Raw genomic sequence first — 21,232 nt, 5'->3', positions numbered from 1 at the left:
CACCACCCTCAGCCTCACTACCCCCCACACCACCCTCAGCCTCACTAACCCCCACACCACCCTCAGCCTCACTACCCCCCAAACCACCCTCAGCCTCACTACCCCCCAAGCCACCCTCAGCCTCACTACCCCCCACACCACCCTCAGCCTCACTACCCCCCAAACCACCCTCAGCCTCACTACCCCCCAAACCACCCTCAGCCTCACTACCCCCCAAACCACCCTCAGCCTCATCACCCCCCACCACCCTCAGCATCAACCCCCCCTCAGCATCAACCCCCCCCAGCATCAACCCCCCTCAGCATCAACCCCCCTCAGCATCAACCCCCCTCAGCATCAACCCCACCTCAGCATCACCCCCCCTCCTTCTCACATCACCCCCTCCTTCTCACATCACCCCTCCTCCTTCTCACATTACTCCCTCTCCTTCTCACATTACCCCCCCTCCTTCTCACATTACCCCCCTCCTTCTCACATCACCCCCACACCATCACCTCCCTGTCACCATCACCCCCTCTCACCATCACCCGCCTCTCCTTCTCACCATCACCCCCCCCCCATACACACAACACACTTTAAGCAGCTACCCCATACACATAGGGTCTCAGACAAAAACGCAAACATGCTCACAGAGACATACATTCACACACAAGGATACTCTGTCAGACACACTCTCAGGCACATACACAGGTAAACTGTGCATCAATGTGTATATATGACACTTTTTTCTTACTGGGGCCTCATGTTTGAGTTTCGCCTAAGGCCTCATAAAGTCTAGAGCCGCCTCTGGCTCTAGGATCATAAATAAAGTACAGTAACAGTGCACTTTCTGCATGGTCTGTTCTCTTTCCTATTTTGGGCTTTACCAGCAACACAGACTGCGTCATAGGCACTCCCCACCCAAGGTCCGCCCACCCCCACCCGATTACATACCTCCCATTGGACAAACTTACATGGCAGTAATTCTGTTATTAACTCTAGCAATAGGAAAGTTATTAATGAAATACAAGAGAAGCATCTTAGAGCTATGATAATTTGAAGGTTAATATGGTGTAATAAGAAAACTGTCCAAATGCTACAGTCTTTTCTTCAAAATAATCTATAAGATCACTTCTCCCTTTAATATGCCACAAGAGCGATCTCAGTGATGTGCACAAAATGGTAAATTTGCTTAGAATTTTACAAATCTGCAAGTTTCACAAAATTGTTGGAAGTTGTGATTTATGCCTTAGAAGTATTGGCAAATGTATTTCTTACTGCTTCTTCACAATCTGCAAGGATTGAATGCAGGTTACTCTTCCTGTACTACTTTTTATCCTCTTTACCACCCCAGCCCTTTTGGCATTTTCTGGATTCTGTTCGTATAGGGCTACTGATTCATTGGTGTGTCTAGAGTACCTGGTAGGGGACTCTTCACCATCTCAATGTGTGGAGTGCAGGATAGTCAGGCATACATTCAGTCAGGCCTTTTCAGTCCCTCAAGGTTCGGTTTTTGGTCCCCTTTTATCGCTCTATACTGCCTCTCTTGGCAAACTCATTCATTTGTTTGGATTCTGCTACCACCTGTACTCCGATGACACCCAGATATCTCTCCTCCCCTGACCTCTCCCCTGCTGTCCTACAACGTGTCACTGCTTGCCTTTCTTCCATCTCTGACTGGATGTCCTCCTGCTTTTTCAAACTCAATCTCTCTAAAACTGAACTCCTTGTCTTTTCTCCTAATACTGATCCCCCTCTCATCAGTTCTTCCGTGCAAGCGTGCTGTATTGGCGTTATACTTGTTTCTGGCCTCACCTTTCAACCTCACATCCAGTCTGTCACCAAATCCTGTCGTTTTCACCTTAAAAACATAGCCTGCATCTGCCCCTTTCTTATGCAAGATATTACTAAGGAGCTTGTCCAGGCTTTATTAGTCTCTCGCATGGATTATTGTAACCCTCTTCTAATTGACCTTCCCAGAAGCCGCATTGCCCCGATACAATCTGTAATGAATGCTGCCTCCAGACTGATTTTCCTCTCCAGTAGCTCCTCTCACACTTCACCCCTCTGTCAGTCCTTACATTGGCTTCCTGTTTCGTATAGGAGTCAATTCAAAGTACTAATCCACACTTGTAAAACACTGAATGATTCTAGCCTATCCTATATCTTATCACTGATCCATAAGTATGCCCCTTCTCGGTCTCTCTGTTCTGTCGATGATCTTCTCCTGTCTGCTGCTCGCACCCGGACGGCAACTCATGATTGCAGGACTTCTCGCAGGCGGCTCCCTTCCTTTGGAATAGCCTGCCTACCGCCATCAGACTCTCCCCTAGTCTTCAATCGTTTAAGAAGTGCCTTAAAACCCATCTCTTTAGGAAAGCTTATGGCCTCACATACATGTCTCTTGCTCTCTCCTAAAGGGCAGCACTCTACTCTCTCCTCCTGCCTCACTTCCACCTTGCTTGATGATTGTGATCCCGTGTTTATACCCCACATCCTCTAGACTGTAATCTTGTTTGAGCAGGGTCCCCTTCATCATGTTGTTCCTGTGAGATTTTGTAATTGTCTCATTTATTGTTAAATCTCCCCCTCCTAAAATATTGTAAAGTGCTACAGAATTTGTTGGCGCTATATAAATGCCGATAATAATAATAATCAAACAGGATTCTTTGCTAAAGTTAGATTTAAAAAGGTAGAGTATAGCACATAATTGAGCAGGATCTATGAGAGTAGAATTTCAGAGTTACTGTTTTGTGGTCACCAAGCACCCAAAGGTATGTGTTCTTCCAGAACAATAGAAAATCCTCTTGTCCTGTTAAGTTGTTCTATATTACTGGATGTCATAAGACTGTACTGTTCTGTGTATTTAGGAGAACACGGGACAGTAAAGTGGCACATGAATGAGAAGTTAATCAATCTTGAAATTGAAAACCAACAATTAGAGGAACAACTCTTCAGACTTCAGCTGCAAAGACAGAAAAATAGCAGGCTTCCTTGGACAACCCATGGAGGTAACTGAGCGTATTTCATTTTGTTTACACGTGTCCTAATGGTTCAGTTAAAGCATAAGATATATGGAAAGCAGCATACAATATTTTTGGATGGATTAGGTTCCAAAGACAATGTCACCAGAGATTGTGCCCCAAATTTAATCCAGATACAAACTGAACCGAATGGATCTAGACTAGTAGGCTAGTAGTCAGGGACAGATCACAAGTCATAAGACAATCAGTGAATTGTAGACACCAGTCCATTTTCAGGCAATGGTGAGCATTATATTAGACGCAAACAAGAACACAGACCCATCATAGAACAGGCAGAGAAATTATAGCTCTGAAAAAGAAAGAAACCCCAACATGAAAGTGTATATGTCTGGAGTAAATCAGATGTAGGAGACAAAACATTTTATTATGTGTCCTACTGAAAATATATATTTTTAGCATAATTTTCTGGCCAGCAATATGTGTGATGAACACCTAATTGCTTAGATAATGGGGTGGGACTTGGCTGGGCTGTGTCTGAATTTTATAACATGACAAGGAAGCTGCACTTAAAAAGTAACTTCAAGCACCGTGGCCACTTCAGGAATATGAAGTGACCGTATTGCCTGGGAACTATATGTAGAGCGTTTCGCTTTGAAATGCTGCATGTACCAAGGTTAACCCTCCAGTTCCTGGAGGTGTAACTCCACCTCCAAGTTCTGGGCTGTAAAATGTCAATTATGTGCAACTTTCAGTGCACAGAATGTCAGTCATTGGCTGAGAGTGGTCCGCGTTCTCAGCCAATGACTGGCAATGGCCCAATCCAGATTACAGAAGCGCTTCACTGGACCACAGGTAAATGAGAAGACTGAGTCCATCTTGGCTAGTACGCACGTTCCTCCCCCTGTCACTGTTTTAAAAATGTATTACACTGCACCCTTTTAAGACTTATAAGACATGAGTCTTTTGGTGAAAAATTAAGGTTTTTGTGGTGGATCTTCTGATAAGTTAAAGGACCACTCTAGGCACCCAGACCACTTCAGCTTAATGAAGTGGTCTGGGTGCCAGGTCCTTCTAGGGTTAACCCATTTTTTTATAAACATAGCAGTTTCAGAGAAACTGCTATGTTTATAAATGGGTTAATCCAGCCCTCAAATCCTCTAGTGGCTGTCTCACTGACAGCCGCTAGAGGCGCTTGCGTGATTCTCACTGTGAAAATCACAGTGAGAGCACGCAAGCGCCCATAGGAAAGCATTATGAATGCTTTCCTATGTGACCGGCTGAATGCGCGCGAATGCAGCTCTTGCCGCGCGTGCGCATTCAGCCGACGGGGAGGAGAAGAGGAGGATCGGAGGAGGTAAGTTTTTACCCCTTTCCAGAGCCGGGTGGGAGGGGGACCTGGAGGGTGGGGGCACCCCCAGGGCACTCTAGTGCCAGGAAAACGAGTATGTTTTCCTGGCACTAGAGTGGTCCTTTAATGTTCTGGGGTATTTGTTAATTGTTTGAAGTTTTTTTTTAGTAATGTTTCAAATCCATTTAAGTGCTGAATTTGCCATGTATTGAATCACTCCTTACATTTTAGATAACTCTTCTGCAAAAGGGTTGTGATCACCAAAAATTGGGTATTGAAGGTATAGGACTCTTTTTCACCTGTGGAATAATGATAAAACATTGTGTCAAACAGTACTGGAACAGTGGTGGGTTTATGATTGCTTCAGCATTATTAAACCCTTCACTACCAAAATGTATTTCTCATTTTAATAGGCATAAATAGAAGATTATTTAATGTTGATGATTATTTCAAAAAAATTTGGTTGGGCATAACTTTAAAAAAAATTACTTGCCAAACAATCAAGTTACAGATAAGAAAACAGTGTTGTAAGTGAATAACATTTTTGAATCTTTTTTGCACATACACCTTAAGTTAATATTGTTGGGTAAGCTATTCAAATCATTTAAAATTTAGGATAAGCTATTCAAATCATTTATAGGATTTTTTTTTTAAAACTAATGTTTTTTTGTAACCTTAAAATGCCATATTGGGCATATGTAGCTAGGTCATCCCCCTCTTAAATGGTAAAAAAACAACTTTTTTTTACTTACCTGTGGTCCAGTACCGGGCAAAGCTTCCGGCACTGATCTTCCTCCTCCATCTACTGCCCTGTAACGTAGAGAAGTGCATGCACGCTCTGAGCCGGCAAGGGGAGAGGGAAGGGACTGGGAAGGCACAGAGGAAGAAAGAATTGCAATGGAGGGAGACGGAGGGAACACATAGAGGGGGGCGGGGGGATTAGCAAAGCTACTAAATATGCACAAAATTGACATTTAGCAGTCCAGAAAATAGGTCCAGGCTGCCAAAGTCACTTGTGCCAGGAGTGTAACAAGTCCCCAGCACACAAGCTTTCAAACTTTCAAGCTGTTCAAACTTCAACACTGCATATCCTGACTACTACAACCATGACCACTTCAAATAGCTGAAGTGGTCATGGTAGTTGGAGTAACCCTTTAATATTATGAAACATATATTTAGATTTTTTTTTATATTTTGATATTGCTTGACATATTTTTATATAATGTTTTTCAATATTGGAATATTTTGGAAAAAAAGTAATTTTAATTTTATCCAAAAATATTTAATTATTTGAAAAGTTTATATAACAATATTAAAGCAAGGTTATAATTGCAAATACACTATGCTATATGCACTCAGTTGTATATTTTGCTCCATGTGTATAATATATATTACCATGACATTTGTAGGACCCTTGGAGCTCAGTGGGAACCCAGGTAAGGGAGCAAACCATTGCTAAACAGTTGCCCCATTAACAAGAAACTGGGCAGAATACTACTGGCATCATATGGTTATGATGTTTAGAGTAACCATGTAAAGGAATGCTATAGTGAAAGGAATACAAATCTGTATTCCTCACACCAGCGTTTCCCAATTGGTGTTCCGCAGTGATTTGCCCATCGGGTGGCCCAAGCATTTAGGGTCACCAGATGGGTATCGTAAAACAGGGGTCTTCTCAGGCGCCGTGGCTGTCTAAGATCGCAACCGGGCCCATGTAGGATAGAGCGTGCGGCTAGAGGGCAAAAGCAGTTGGGACTGAGCAGCCCACCAACCTCAGCCAGCAGCACTAAAGGAAGTCACCCTCCTGCAGAAAAAAAGTAAGTGAACAGGAGGGTGACTGCAAATATAAGCATGTGTGTGTGTGTTTTTGTCTGTGTGTGTATCTGTATTTCAGTGTGTATCTGCAAGTGTGTATCTGTGTGTATTTCAATGTGTGTGTATGTCAGTGTGTGTATGTGCTAGTGTGTACCTGTGTGGTATGTGAGTGTGTCAGTGTATCTGTCAGTGCGTGCGTGTATCATTGTGCCAGTGTGTGTATCTGTGTGTCAGTGTATCTGTCAGTGTATATCTGTGTGTCATTGTATTTGTATATACAAACACCAACTCTACAAACAGAAGCACACCTGCTCCTAAGTACTACAATCTGTTTACGGTCTGTAGAAATTAGTGTGTGTGTGTGTGTGTGTGTGTATATATATATATATATATATATATATATATATATATATATATATATATATATATATATATATATATATATAGCAAATGTTCCACAATTTTGATTCACTATGTCAAAGGGTTCCACAGGAAAAATTAATTGGGAACCCCTGCCTTACACTATACTTTCATCTGGACAGCCCTCCCACGCGCCTACCCACTAGAGGCAGTCTTAGTCCTGCAAGGTAATTATTGCAGTTTCTCTAAAACTGCAGAAATAAGGGGGGTGGGGACAGGGACACTGCACCACTTCAATGAGCTGAAGTGGTCTGGGTGTCTTTAGAGTCCCTTTGGAAACCTTTTAATATGTTGTTAATTAACAATAGATTGTAACTTACCCCTTTAATAGTACATACCTCCGCATGTGCGACTTTTTTAAGTTTCACCCCACATTTATGTAAATGGCTTGCCTGCTTTAGGTTAAGAGAGACATACACAATTACTGATGGGGAAAATGTAAATACGACTTTTGATACATTTAGGTACCAAGCAACACATGTAGACTACTGATAAGAATAATAAAGCATAATGTTACTGTAAAATTAACATTTGCACCATGTGTATAGACATTTGATATAGTAGATAGTGCACCAAAGAAAAACAATTGTTGTCATAGCGTGTCTTATGTATGCAAACATTAATGTAGCTTGCTCTTGGCTACAGTTGATAAAGATATCTAAACTATAAACCCTTATAAACAGATACCAATTCTTTAAATCTAACAGAGGTTGCTTCACACACCACTGCATCACAATATGAAGGAAATTGGCACAAGGCTGAGAATAGCTCTCACGTTTTGGTTTGAAACAGTTTGGCAAGAGTACTGAAATGAGTTAACGGAACAGTAGCTACTCGAATACAATTTATTTTAGAACTGTAAACATATTTAAGAAACATAAATAAGATTAATTTCTTCATATAGCAGTGAAGAGACTTGCTGATATTATTTGTGATTCTCAAATGATATGGTGTACCATCTGTTTCTCGCTCAAGTTAAGCAATAGCGTTTAAATAGTTGTGGAATTTGTGTGTGATCCACAGGGATCCCAGCTAACATCTCGACCCACTAGAAGTTCAGTGTAGTCGAGATAAACTGGCACTAGATGTAGAGGGAGATAGCGGATACACAAACCAGAAGATCATTATAGAAAATTGACGAAAGGAAAAATAACAATCAGGTGATCAGGTAGTCTGAAAAACTGGATCACAACAGAAACATCAGCACTAGTGAAGCAGAAGCAATGTTAGGATATGAGCAGATTTAAATAAACCAGGTACAGCTTTCGGTATTTTATTTATTTATTTATTTATTTATTTATTTATTGATCCTCAATCTCCCAAATTATGAGGATTTTGTCATAGAATAAATACTGTCATGCACGTATTACATCAAATGTCCAACGTTACAATACAAAATAAACAGGATCGGTGTCGATGGTGAGCTAAGGTTTTTACATTTTTTTAATAGTACTGTGGTACTACCAGCTCGGTTCAGCCTTCCAGGGGCTTTATGAAATGGGTTCAACTTAAATAGGGCCTTTAGTGTTACCTTTGCGTAGTCGGGCCAGCCAACAGGGGCAAGATAGATAAGTTTAGGGATTAAGGCGAGTGAAACATTGCATATGGTTTTCAGTCGTCCAATACCTAGGAGACTGCGTACTGAGAGGAGTAATGCCTCTGCACATTCAAGATCATAGGGCCCTCAACTAGGCAGGGGGTGGGGGTGGGGGTGGGGGAGGGTGGTGAGTTGTTGGCTAAAAGGTCAACCCGTCTGATTGTGGAGTGCATGTTTGCCTTATCAAAAATGTCAAAACTTTTCTAATGAAAAGAAAACAAACTTGTAAAATAGAAAACATAAGTGTCTCGACTCTAAGTGAGTGAGTCTGGGTAGTCCAGGTTGTGGCTGCAGAGTAAGCGTCCGAGTCAGGCCTCCAGGGGACAAATGGGATGATGGTCACTGGGTCCCATCAGCTTTGGGTAATTTTTGACTGTAAATAAAGACTGAAAGAAAATAAAAGTTAAATATCCGATGTTCTCATATGTTAGTGGAATTGGCTCATTATCGTCAGTGTGATATATTTAGAGAATGAAATCACTTGAGAAAAAAGATAAGCTGGATAAAAAAAAACCCACCATTATACCATTTTAATACTGTCATGTCAGGGTAACCTAAGATCCACATGCAAAGTATATATCAGCAACATAACGACAATAGATATGGACCCAAATGTAGTTCTGATTATTAGGAAAGCTGGGGTTAACATATAGAACCTCTGGGGAGGTAAAAATAGAGAACAGACTCAAATAATCGAGTAAAGGACCAAATTATGTACATGATGACATTAGCTTTGTGAACCATCTTTCAATTTCACATCTAATACAAAGGCAAGTTCTGCCAAAAAACATTATTATACACTCCTCCTGGATCTCTGCTGTATTGGAGAAGGCAGTTCTAACAGCTATAATCAATATAATGTGCCTTGGGCCTAATGAATCTAATGTGCCTGACCTAATCCATAGGGACCTACTAAAACCAACACATGGGTCCAGTGTTCCAGTCAAGGATTATGAACTGTACTACAATTTCGAAGAACTTGTAACTGCACTGACATTTGGACATTTTGTTATAATTCAACTGTTTTGGCAAAGATTCCACAACACTTTTGTTTCCTGCAACTCACGGGGGTCCTGTGGGGCACGGTAAATTGTGTAAGAATTAAGACTTGATTTGAGTAGTGAAGTTGGCACAGGGTTTTGGAACTCTGTTTTATATGATTCAGATGACTCAGGAGATATAAAATATAAGATACACCTAAAAAATCAAGGCAGAGAAAAAATTCATAGGGCAACACTATACAATTGAAAATGTGGCCCCTCTGAGTAAATAATGCACTCACAAGATGTCAGAATGTTAAGAGCCCATCAAGATATCTTTCAATGCTCAGCCACGGGCGTCCTCAGAGTCCAAGGGTGCATGTCAAAAAGGAAAAAAAACTGGACATAGTACAGTAATGCTAAATATAAATAGACACTTTGATTGAATGCACTTACAGAAAGTGAAAGATAAAAAAGCTCATCAATAAGTCTCTGTGTCCCTCGGTTTCAGCCGGATGGGAGACCAAAATAAGCAATGATGTACAGCTCAACGCGTTTCGTCTCCCAATGGAGACTTCCTCAGGAGAAAATAAAATACAATAAAATACAATGTTGTAGTAACAAAAATAAAATAAAATAAAACATCACTCAGGAGATATAAATATATCCGATCAAGCACTGCTCATAATGTTCATTACTTTCTGGCATCGACTAAAAGTTTGCAAGGGTTGCTTATGGCTGGCAAGTGAGTTCATGTGTGAGCTGACAAAAGTTTTGATACAAAATTTCTAAAAAGAGAGAATGATAAAATAACTAGTAAAATAAATACCAGTTTTTCTCAAAAACAGCAAGTGCTTACAGCTCCAATCAGACGAAAATTATATTTGGAAATCCATTCAACTTTAGACACACACTGGGTAAGAAAAATTATATCAAAAAAAGAAAGGTGAAGCGCTACATACAATATTGAAATAAGTCCACACTCTTAGGGGTATTCACTTCCCAAATAATCGTAGGATGGATGGAAAATGAGACAGAATGTTCTGAAAAAGAAATTAGATCCTCATGGTGCAACTCTGTGATTCAATATATACGTATAAAATTTGTGTATAGAACCACTCACATTCAGTTGAGCTTATAGCCAAGCTCAGGGGTACACACTTTCAGGTCCGTAAAGGCGACCTTTCCCCTTGTTCAGACTTTTCTCCTCGATATGGCTGGAGCTCAAGCGGAAAAAAATATATAGTATAATACCGTCTATTACCAGTGTACAATATAAAAGGAAATAGGAATAATACTCACAAGCCGAGAGCCAACTATTAGGCTCAATCTCTGCACAATGTGTAGTTAAGGACTACACTCCTTTAAGAGCAGGAACCAGTAGCCCAAAATGACTTAAAAATATATTTATTTGGTATTATGATCTAAAATTGTAATGGCCAATTACAATACATAAGAAACAATACACTTAAAAATTACTTAGTATACAAATATACTGGGCATAAAGGTGATACTATAGTTGCAATCTCCAGGACGCGTTTCGCCAACACAATGTCGGCTTCCTCAGCTAGGTGCAACAATGTTCCAAGTGTTCCTCCTACTGTCAGGAGTCCTGCTCTTATACCTTTGTGATGAATCTTCAAACCGGCGTTCAGCTGTTTTCTGGCGCGTTCCTCTTCCCGCCTCTCCGACTGCCTCTACCTGCGTTTCAAGCCTCGTTCTCATTGCCGTTCACTTCCGCATGTGGGGGCATACCGGCGAAAAGATATTGTTTCACTGTTAACCCTGTAGGTGCCGAGAGTCGCAATCTCTCTCTTCTAATGTCCTCATATACATACATAGTGACTTAAACAGAAAAAATGCATATATAAAAAATAGATATAAAAATAGATTTAAATGTATAAATCGGAAACCTCATTCCTGCATAAAGTATATACAAATAGAAAACCTAATTTCTATGATTAATAGAATATAATGAAATAAAACAATCCTAAAATAGATCCCAATATCTACACATAATAACACAAAATCCTAAAAGATGAGGGATACTAATATGCTACTATAAAAGTGCTCTGAGGAAACTAGATCATATAAATCTCTCCCCAAAAAAGGGGGGACAAAGATACTAAAACAGTCCTATATAATTGCTGTGTATACAAGCTATCACTCCTGTCTATGCATATAAGTAAAAGGGACTAATAGCAGCAAATAAGAATCCTAAACCAAGCTTAAATAATAAGAGAGAAGAAAACCTCTAAAAAGGCATACAAATACCCTAGCAAATATTCAAATCTAAAATCAATCTAAAAAATGGCAAATTTCAAATTCTGAATTCAAGCCGTAGGGGATAAGGGTATTGAGTTCGAAGATCCATTTCATTTCTTCCTTGCTGAGTTTTTTATTAAAATCCCCCCCCCCCCCTCCAATCTTTCCCCACTCTACTTAACCCCAAGAAGTTACTACCTAGCGGTGATTGGTTGTGGTATTTTTGGTAGTGGAGAGGTACACTGTGGTTCTCTGCCCCCTTCATTATATTCCTGCTATGCTCCTCTATCCTAATATGGAGAGGTCGACTAGTTTTTCCCACATAGTTCAAGCCACAAGGGCATTGCATAAAATAAAATACAATAAAATACAATGTTGTAGTAACAAAAATAAAATAAAATAAAACATCACTCAGGAGATATAAATATATCCGATCAAGCACTGCTCATAATGTTCATTACTTTCTGGCATCGACTAAAAGTTTGCAAGGGTTGCTTATGGCTGGCAAGTGAGTTCATGTGTGAGCTGACAAAAGTTTTGATACAAAATTTCTAAAAAGAGAGAATGATAAAATAACTAGTAAAATAAATACCAGTTTTTCTCAAAAACAGCAAGTGCTTACAGCTCCAATCAGACGAAAATTATATTTGGAAATCCATTCAACTTTAGACACACACTGGGTAAGAAAAATTATATATCAAAATCTTTTTCTAAATCTAAGCCCTTGCCAAGGACACTTGATGTTAGATGATTCCTTACCCAGTATGTGTACCCAGTTGAACAGATTTCCAAATACATATTTTTCTGATTGGAGCTGTAAGCACTTGGTGTGCTTGAGAAAAACTGGCATTTAAAAAAAAAAAAAAAAAGAAGAAGAAAAAGAAATATATATGATCTTTTTATCGGCACACTTAAAATAAAATGAAAGCTAAGTTTTGTTAAATTGTGAATCCCAAAGTTTTTCGGATTTAGAAGGCAGTTATGCATCCAGGATTAGGCTATAATACTTACTGCACTACATACAATTTTATGAACCACTTGGCCTTGAATTGGTGAGTGGGTGGGTAGATGAATGGAGGGATGGATACTTTTAAGACCAGTAGTTGTTTAAAACATTGGTGGAAATAATTTTTAGAAATGGGAAGATATACACGTTGGGAAATGATAATGATAAATGTGTATTTGCTAATATAATTTTGTTGTAGTTGGATTCAGAGCACTAAACATTTATAATAATTCTCTATCTCCCTGTCTCTGTTTCTCCACCTTCTGCATTTCTCGTGTTGGTTATTTTCTCATTGCAGCTGAAGTCGAGAAAAGTGTACAATTGCCAAAGTTCATGAGAGAAAACACCCGTCAAAATATAAAGACTCTGAATGCAGAATTGGAAGTGTTAAAGCAAGAACTGCAAATTCAGAAATTGAAGCGTCGCGTAAAAACCTCAGCTACTCGTCGAGCCATTCCACAGGCCCTTTCAGTTCTTCCAATGGTAACTGCAGTTTGTGAATATGTGAGAGATAATTATGCTATGTGCTAATATCAAAAACTATTAAAAAAAAGTGACTCCTGCTCTACAGGAAGAAGACAGGCCTGAAACTCCAGACCTTTCTAAAAATTTACAGATATTCAGTCACGGGTTGGAACCTGCCCCATATGATCCTATGTAAGTGTTGCCACTATAACTGTTGAATATATTTTTCACATAGTTTAATACACATCAGAAAACATGCCTACTATGTTTTTCTTTACCTGCAGCACTGGGTTTGTTGTGTTTTATGACTACATACTTGGGCTTGACCCAACCTACAGAGTATGCCGGTTAGCTGTAAGTCTTTGCAATGGAGGTCTGGAGATGGGAAGTCCTTCACCCCTCCCCCCAATTTATTGTGAAAGTTCTGCATCCAAGCTTCATGAGAGCAAAAAACAGAACATAGCTATTTTAGCCACGAAGCAAGCCGTCCCCAGGTAAGTACTCCCAAATAACAAAGTAAATAATGCAATCTACTGAAGCTTTCTGATATGTAGTTCTAAAAGAAGTAAGACAAATCTAGTTACCATAAAAAATAGCCATTTCATCAAATATAGCCTAAGAACAGTTTTCAGTTAATGACATCTTGCTTCCCATCACTCTAACATTTTGTCTGTGTTCTATACTTTACTCCTTATATACTCGTTGTTTTGTATAGTGACTGTAATTTATGGCTTCTAATATCTATTTTGACATGCTGAGTGCAAAGCAGTATATCTCCTGTTAGTGGAATGATGAAGAGGCTTTTGCATTAATTATTATTTATATAAAAAAAAAATATTTAATAAAAATATTATAATGTTTATTCAACAGGTGTACTGTAATTAAGTGAGGTATATTTTAAATTTAGGAGACAGATCCATTTTAAAAGATGCACTTTAAAACCTGCTTAGGAGCATTCTTTTCAATGAATGGAACTCTTTTATTCATTGTTCTAACATTCTTTATTCATAAATGCACACTAGAGTACGGCCATCTCCAAATATATCATTGATTATTGAGCTTCAGGCATCAGGAGGATATGATCCTTATGGCCAAGAAGTCAGTCGTTTAATTCCTCGAGGATGGGTGAAAATAGATATTTTTGATTATCAAAATCGGGTCATTAGCGGACAGTGGAAAGTTCCAATTCGTATCCTTCCCGTCAAACCTTCTCTCACTACAGGGGCACTGAATGGAGTACCACAGGTATGTTCTCCTTTGATAGAAAAATATGTAATGTGATTTAATCTGCAGTGAAAATCACTTCCATGTGACCTTTTAGTGGACAAAGATTGAAAGGCTTTTATACATACACAGTTTGCTCTTATAGGGAATCAGGGGTGTTGCTAGGGTCAAAAAACACCTGGTGCTCTGGCCCAAAAATGTAGTTAGTGTCCCTTTAAGTAAAGTACCCTGTCTATATAAATGTATAAACTCACTAAGTATTACTCTAAAGGGCTAGGTTTCAGTTTATATTACATTTAAGTGTAAGTTGAAATAGAAAGAAAAAGAAATGAAGAGCCTGAGATAACGTTGATATAAGCATTTGGTAACAAATTCAGGTTCTACTGTGATAGATGGGCACAGTACATTTGGGCACTAAAATAAACAAGCAGTGAGATCAGGTACTTGAGGGGATACTGAGAAACCCTAAAGGTTACCAGCGGTTCCTCTTACGACAACCCCTGCTCAAAGCATTATCAGTGATGACATCATAGTGGCAAAGCTGGATGGGAAATTTCAGCTAGGCTGTTTACTGGCATGTGACACTTGTAACATCCACTAAATCTGGCCCTTGCTGACAGAGGGAAGCCCCTGCTATTCATTGAAAACTGTGAACCTGCTCTAGCTAAAACTACAGGACACCCCATGCCTTCTTGGTGGAAGTTCAAGCCAACTATTTCCATAATGGCATGAAATGTCCAAAGGGGCGTTATGGGATAACAGATGCATACACAAACTTTGTTCATTTGTCTCAGCATTTTACCTCGAATGAAGCTGTATATGATGATGAAATGTCTATGAAGTCATCATTAATACGTCATAAAATAGAAAACACAAACAGGGTTACTTACTTTAGTATACTCTTATTTTTTTATTTTTTTTTAACAATATAATAAACAATAATAATGACACACAATTTTTTTTACAATATTATATAAACAAAAATAAAGCTGGGGAATAACGATACAAAATACTCACCCGGAAATGTATGTATAATATCTTCAGTAAATTATTATGGTGCAAAATGTTATAAATGTTTATAATACCGTTAGTATCCACTTTAGTGTGAATTATCAGGAATTCAAAATATCAATTTTTAGGCCAATATAGTTAAACTGAAAACAGCTTATTAGGAAAGAAAATTGTCAATCACAGCTTAATATTTAAAATTAATTTTGAATTTACAATTGACAAGTTGATAAATAATCTTGAAAGCATGTGACATTTGATACACCAGCTGTTCATTATACCATTACATATTTTAGATGACTTTAGTGCAGAATTCTATTCAATTTCAGTCTACCTGTATTTTTTAATTTGATAGCATGTTTTATTGTAAGAATAAATTTAGTAAGCCACTTTCTTTCTTAGAATGAAAAATAATAAACCTGATACGATACTTTTTGTTTTGTTGTGACGGAATATTTATATTTCAATTTTGTATCTCTTTCTAGTTGGAAAATACAGAATTGTATATCCGGCTCGTCAATGCAAGGAATGCCGACACACAAAGCCTTTATCCCATTGATGTTAACAATTCTTTGGTCTATAAATACCCGCCTTTGGTATGTTGGTATATTGGTATATTGTCCAGTGTTTAAAAATATTTTTTGTGGACACAGATTATAACAGCGATACATGGGATTTGCTTACTATAGCCATAACTGATGTCCTGTAAGCCTAACTTGTTTGAGCAGCTTGCATTAATTTCTATGGAGGTACATTCTGAATAGTTGTACATACAAAACCTATTTTGTATCAATTACAAGCTGATGAGATCCTCTTTGGGGGGCATAGGAGATTAATGATTAGCCACAGGTGACGAACCTACCCAGGTAAGAATATTTTGTATAAAAATCATTAATATGTGCTTATTTCATACATTTTATCTCTGGAGGGTCTTAAGGCCTTAAGGCATACACTCATACTTCTGTATCAAAGAGGTCTCTAGGGTCATAACGGGGTAATAGTTAATATGTTCCCTGTCAGGATATCTCACGTTTCTACTCCCTGTCTGCATGATTTGTTGTAGTAGAGATACGATTTCTAATGCAAAGTGTCCCAGGGAGAGCAGGTAATAGAGTTAGTCTGGGGTTACACGGCTCTCGATAGAATCAATGGGATAATCTAAGCACCAAAACAAAGGTAGCTTGATGAAGTGGTTTTGGTAAATGGATCGTGTCACTGATGATGTCGCCGCCTTTCTCTCTCACACAGGAGGCTGGTGCAGGCTCTAGACCTCATTTTCCTAACGTGTGTGTGAACTAAAAAAAAAATATTACAGTTGTAACAGTGTAACAATAATAGTTAATTGTAATTAATAAAATAAGCAATAATTGTTTTTTGTTTTTTTCCACTTTAGACTGCAGCTTATTTCCACCCTGAAGATCTTATGCTTCAGTCGCCTTATTATTCCTCATACCTCACCAAGAATATGCAGCCTACATACGGCGATATGGTGGATTCTCCTCCTTCAAGGGACAAAATATGGACACAATAATATTTTATAAATCAATCATCATTTGCGTTCAGTTTTCCTTAACATTTGCTCACAATATAAATAAATGTATGCTACGAGGAATTAAAAATGCAAAAAAATATACATTTATTTTTTACGCTTAGATCTTAAGTCAAATGTAAATTTGTACTGTTTTATAATCAGAGCATTTAAGAAAATAATTGTATTTGGTTTTTCTTTTTCTTTTTTTTTTTTATATGATGGATTTCAAAATAATGTTGCTAGATTAAAATATATATTTAACATATTTGCCTGGTTGCATCATCCCTCCCGCTGCAACAAATAAACAGAATATTTTTTATGTATATGTTGTTTGTTTATATACATGCACATCTGTAAACCAAGGATCGCTATGGCCAAAGTGTAGCTTTCTAAATTGGATTGTTTGATTGGCATGTCACTTTATTTTGATTATAGTGTCTTCACTAATGTTTACATAAAGTCAAAAGCTTCTAGGTTCTCTCTACTAATTCAGTGTCAGCTCAATCAATTACTGTGTTTAATTATATTATTGCATAATAAATTATAGTACAAAAAGTATTTATGGAAATACAGCTCCATTATGTATGTAATTTTTCCCATTATTGTTGGCTTACTAACAATAGTGTATTCACTACTTTAATTTTGAATTACATTGTTATTATTTTTTATCACCCTTGATATCCAAATATATCCATAAATTATTATTGTGATCATACTTGTGCAATATCCCCTAAAACAATATCATTTTTTATATGAGGGCAGTGAGTGGTGCTTAAAATGTACAAGGAGAAAGAGGGGTGGACAAATAGAAGAGGAACACACAAAAGACTAGGTGCAGTCATCTACATATAATCAATAAATAAGTTGTTTTACCACTGAGCCATACGGGGGGACCTCATTTTGAAGGGTGGACTCTCCTCTTAGCAACAGGCTAACTCTCACATGGCTATGGTGTAAGCATCCAGCAATACCTTGTGCTTTTGGTAATTTGTGAAGGTGTATTTCCCAGTAGGAGCAATTTCTTCTATAATCCAAATTATCACACCATGCCAATATGTGGAAGGATGTGTTGGTTTCCACTGTAAGCACCTTGTCATTCCATTCTTGCTATCATATCCTGCCATGACCTTTTATGAAACGTTCACCCGGAGCCTATATGCAAATAGTAGTGGACGTTTATGTAAAAGGGCAGGACACGGCAGGAACTAGGCTGAGTCCATAGTTACAATACTGGAAAGGTTGGAAAAAGAGTAGTTGACTTTAAGCTTTGAAGACATTTGGGTAGTTTCAGAAGTCTGCAAATAAACCAGTCTAAACTCATTGAGAAAGGAAAAAATAGCTTGCTCTAATCTCTACAGAACACACAAGGGGATAGTTATATGTGTCTATAGATAATCTGTCTTTCTGGTTCTTTTTTATGGCATGAGTAGGAGGAAGAATATGTGTAGAATAATTGCACAATAGTTCTAATTATAGTAGAGCGCAGGGTAAACAACTATTATATAGCCTCAAATGATTTTTAAAGCTATGCTTTTGTACAACTGTCTGGAACTTACTAACAGATTCTAGAGCAACATTCGTCATAAAGAAATTTAACATCTTTAGTGATTTGGGAACTACACAAAGACAGGAGAGCTTCCTCAAGGTATGTGACTGTTTTTGAGTTTTAACATGGCCATTACAGAAAAGATCATGTTGCATCAAGCACGGTAACAAATATCCAATGGTCACACACGTGGATAAATAACATACGTAAAAAATGAGCTAAAAATATCTTGCAGTTCAATGGCATAGTATACATACAAGAAGAAAAAGGTAATATTTGGGGACCCAATAGAAAATGTAAAAAACAAAATAGAAAAGCATAATTTGTGCAGGCAGTTACAATATTCAGCGTATGAATTAGATTGAAACACTGTGAGGAAATAATGGATAATATAGATGGCATGCAAACAAATCAAGGCCTTCAGAGGATAAGATTGTGTGTCCGTTCAGAGGGAGCGTGCGGGCCCTAATGTAGAATTAGGTAATAATAACCAAGGTGACTAAAATAATTTTGGCTCTGTGAGAACCTAATCGCCACCATCATCATAATACATTCCACATTATCACTTTTAGTTTCCCCACTGTTAGGGGATTAAGGTTTTGGCCTCATTTAGAAAGATAGAAGTAATGAATGACTATATTTCTTAAGAGATGAAGTAGTATGGTGGAAAATAAAGATTCTGGTGATAAAGACATCGTAGTACCAGTGATAGACGGAATGAAATTCCAAAGACGTACCAAACTCCACATGACATCTCCACTCTCCAGCGAGATTGAAAGGAGTAGATGAGATCTGATATAAGGTTTGTGAGGGTGAGAAAAGTGCCAAAAGCTCTATCACAACGTAAGCATGTATTTGAGATTTAGAACAGTAGGAAAGATTCTGTGAAGTTTTGGTATATGTTACCATCATGTTAAAATCTTAAATGCAGATTTCTGAACTCTAGAGGACTGTCACAGTTTTTCCCATCTCTGCAGACTCACTGGTGTGGCCACCATTTAGGAGATCTAGCTGGACTTGAACTCTGGTCCTCATAGTTTCCTGTTAGTTTCACTACCTGGGAGCCACTGCAGTTTGATATGTGGCAGTCTGTTTTGCAGTTTCAGCTGCATCTCTGGGGTTTGGGTGGGATGTGTAAGGGGCTCCTGTTGACTCACCTGCAGTTATCTGGGCTCCTTTACTGGCTTTAAAGCACTCCTCACATCAGCTTAAGGTTCAGTTCGTTGTTACCATTTTTGGTAGCATTCTACATACCTCGAATTGTTTTGTACATCTATTGATGGACTATGGTTTATGCATACTTGCTACTGGCCCTGATCTTTGGATTTGTCTCATACTCGGATTTTGGATTTTCCCTGGTCTGTACAGCATTTACTGGATCTGCCCTCCTGCACAGCCCCCATGCACATATTCACTCTCCAGATGATTTGTGTAACTCGTTACCGTGGGCTGTAATATTTTGCAAGAGTTAGCATTGTCTCTGCACTCTGAAACCAACCCCAGGTAAACCCTGACAAGGACACAAAGCATTTATGATTTAAATTAAACATGTTTACCATTGTCCTTGAGATCATTGAATTCCAGTTTCAGTTTCCCTTTTGTTGGTATAATGTGCTAGGGAGGGCTCAACTGGAGAGTTAAGCATAGTATAAATTGTAGAGAATAAGTGCATGGGACTATATTCTGATTTACAGCTGAGTGTATGCCACAGTTAGTAAGGTTGTTGAATAGAGGCTATAAAATGTTGCATTTTCTTGTATCGCCAGCTGTTGGTCCATGCCAGGTGGATGCAGTGACTTCACTTGACACTTTACTCCACAACATGTGCTGCAATAAGATGGTAAGCTCGAATAAACTATGAAAGGAAATTAAAAAATATATATATATATATATATAAATATAACTTCAGTAGTCCTTGCACACTAACTTTAACAATTATAACACCGAGTGCATTCTTGAAGCCAATGCCAGTAATAAAAAGTAAATAGTAAGAGGCTTGCACTCACGGTTTCGTGAGTGCAAGCTTCTTACTATTTACATTATATATATATATATATATATATATAAAGCAAAAGATAATCTTGCACTCCTCCTGTTATGAATGGTGAATGCCCGGTGCTTGTCAGCCAAAATTCAAAAAAATATATCCAAGATAGCACTCCAGGGACTTATATAAAAATTAACTTTTATTACCTTCCAGTAAAAACAGCGAACATCAACGTTTCAGCTTGATCTCCTGACGAAAGCTTGAGGAGATCAAGCTGAAACGTTGATGTTCGCTGTTTTTACTGGAAGGTAATAAAAGTTAATTTTTATATAAGTCCCTGGAGTGCTATCTTGGATATATTTTTTTATATATATATATATATATATATATAAATGAATAATAAGGCGCACTCCTGGTTTTAAATAGTGTTCAATTCACTGTGTCCATAAATTCAAAGTTCAAAAGATCAACGTTTCAACCTATTCAGGTCTTTATTTTTAAAGGAAGAGTGCCAAACCATCTCTATTTGTATATATATACTGCAGTAGCTTGGGGCATTTATCTTCATTAACCATGATGAGATTTGTTAGGAGACTGACCTGGTTAGCGGCCTGTAAATATTTTTTTTAGTATGTTGTCATGTTCCAGGTATATACAATACAGCAGCTCAAGGCCGTCTTTAACGCCGGGCAAACGGGGCAGCTGCCCCTGGCCCAGTTGTCCCTGGGGGGCCCCAAAGCATCTTGTCCCGTGGGCCCCGCGATTTGCGCAGCCCCCATGGACCCGACCGTCACCTTACAGAAAAAGGTAAGAACCTAAATGTATATCAGTATGTCTGTGTGTGTGTGTCAGTATGTCTGTGTGTGTCAGTATGCTTTGCCCAGGGTCCTATTCATATTAAAGACGGCCCTGCAGCAGCTGACCAGTTATCTCGCTTTCAGTTTCAGGCATTCTGGGAAACCCTTCCTACTGCCTCACGACTAGCCACAGCTGCTCCACCGTTTCAAGACCTAATAATGCATTAGATGAGTTGTTGACCCATAGCCACGCATTGACCAAATGGCTCTATCACATAAT

At 38.4% G+C, this 21,232-nt stretch overlaps 1 protein-coding gene across 1 annotated transcript in view; it reads left to right on the top strand.

Moving 5' to 3' along the window:
* Nucleotides 1-16,687, top strand: part of LOC134611453 (coiled-coil domain-containing protein 17-like) — a 38,281-nt gene extending 21,594 nt beyond the window's left edge. Inside the window, exons 7-13 of the mRNA XM_063455347.1 lie at nt 2,850-2,990; nt 12,693-12,877; nt 12,966-13,051; nt 13,144-13,353; nt 13,882-14,104; nt 15,577-15,687; nt 16,485-16,687. Of these exons, the coding sequence (XP_063311417.1) occupies nt 2,850-2,990; nt 12,693-12,877; nt 12,966-13,051; nt 13,144-13,353; nt 13,882-14,104; nt 15,577-15,687; nt 16,485-16,622 (1,094 nt within the window). The 3' untranslated portion in view covers nt 16,623-16,687. The remainder of the gene's footprint in view (nt 1-2,849; nt 2,991-12,692; nt 12,878-12,965; nt 13,052-13,143; nt 13,354-13,881; nt 14,105-15,576; nt 15,688-16,484) is intronic.
* Nucleotides 16,688-21,232: the final 4,545 nt, after the last annotated feature.

The sequence above is a fragment of the Pelobates fuscus genome, chromosome 5 (genome assembly GCF_036172605.1).
Source record: "Pelobates fuscus isolate aPelFus1 chromosome 5, aPelFus1.pri, whole genome shotgun sequence".
Lineage (NCBI taxonomy): Eukaryota > Metazoa > Chordata > Amphibia > Anura > Pelobatidae > Pelobates > Pelobates fuscus.
Note: the sequence above shows the minus strand (reverse complement) of the source record. Positions and strands in the feature narration are given on the sequence as shown.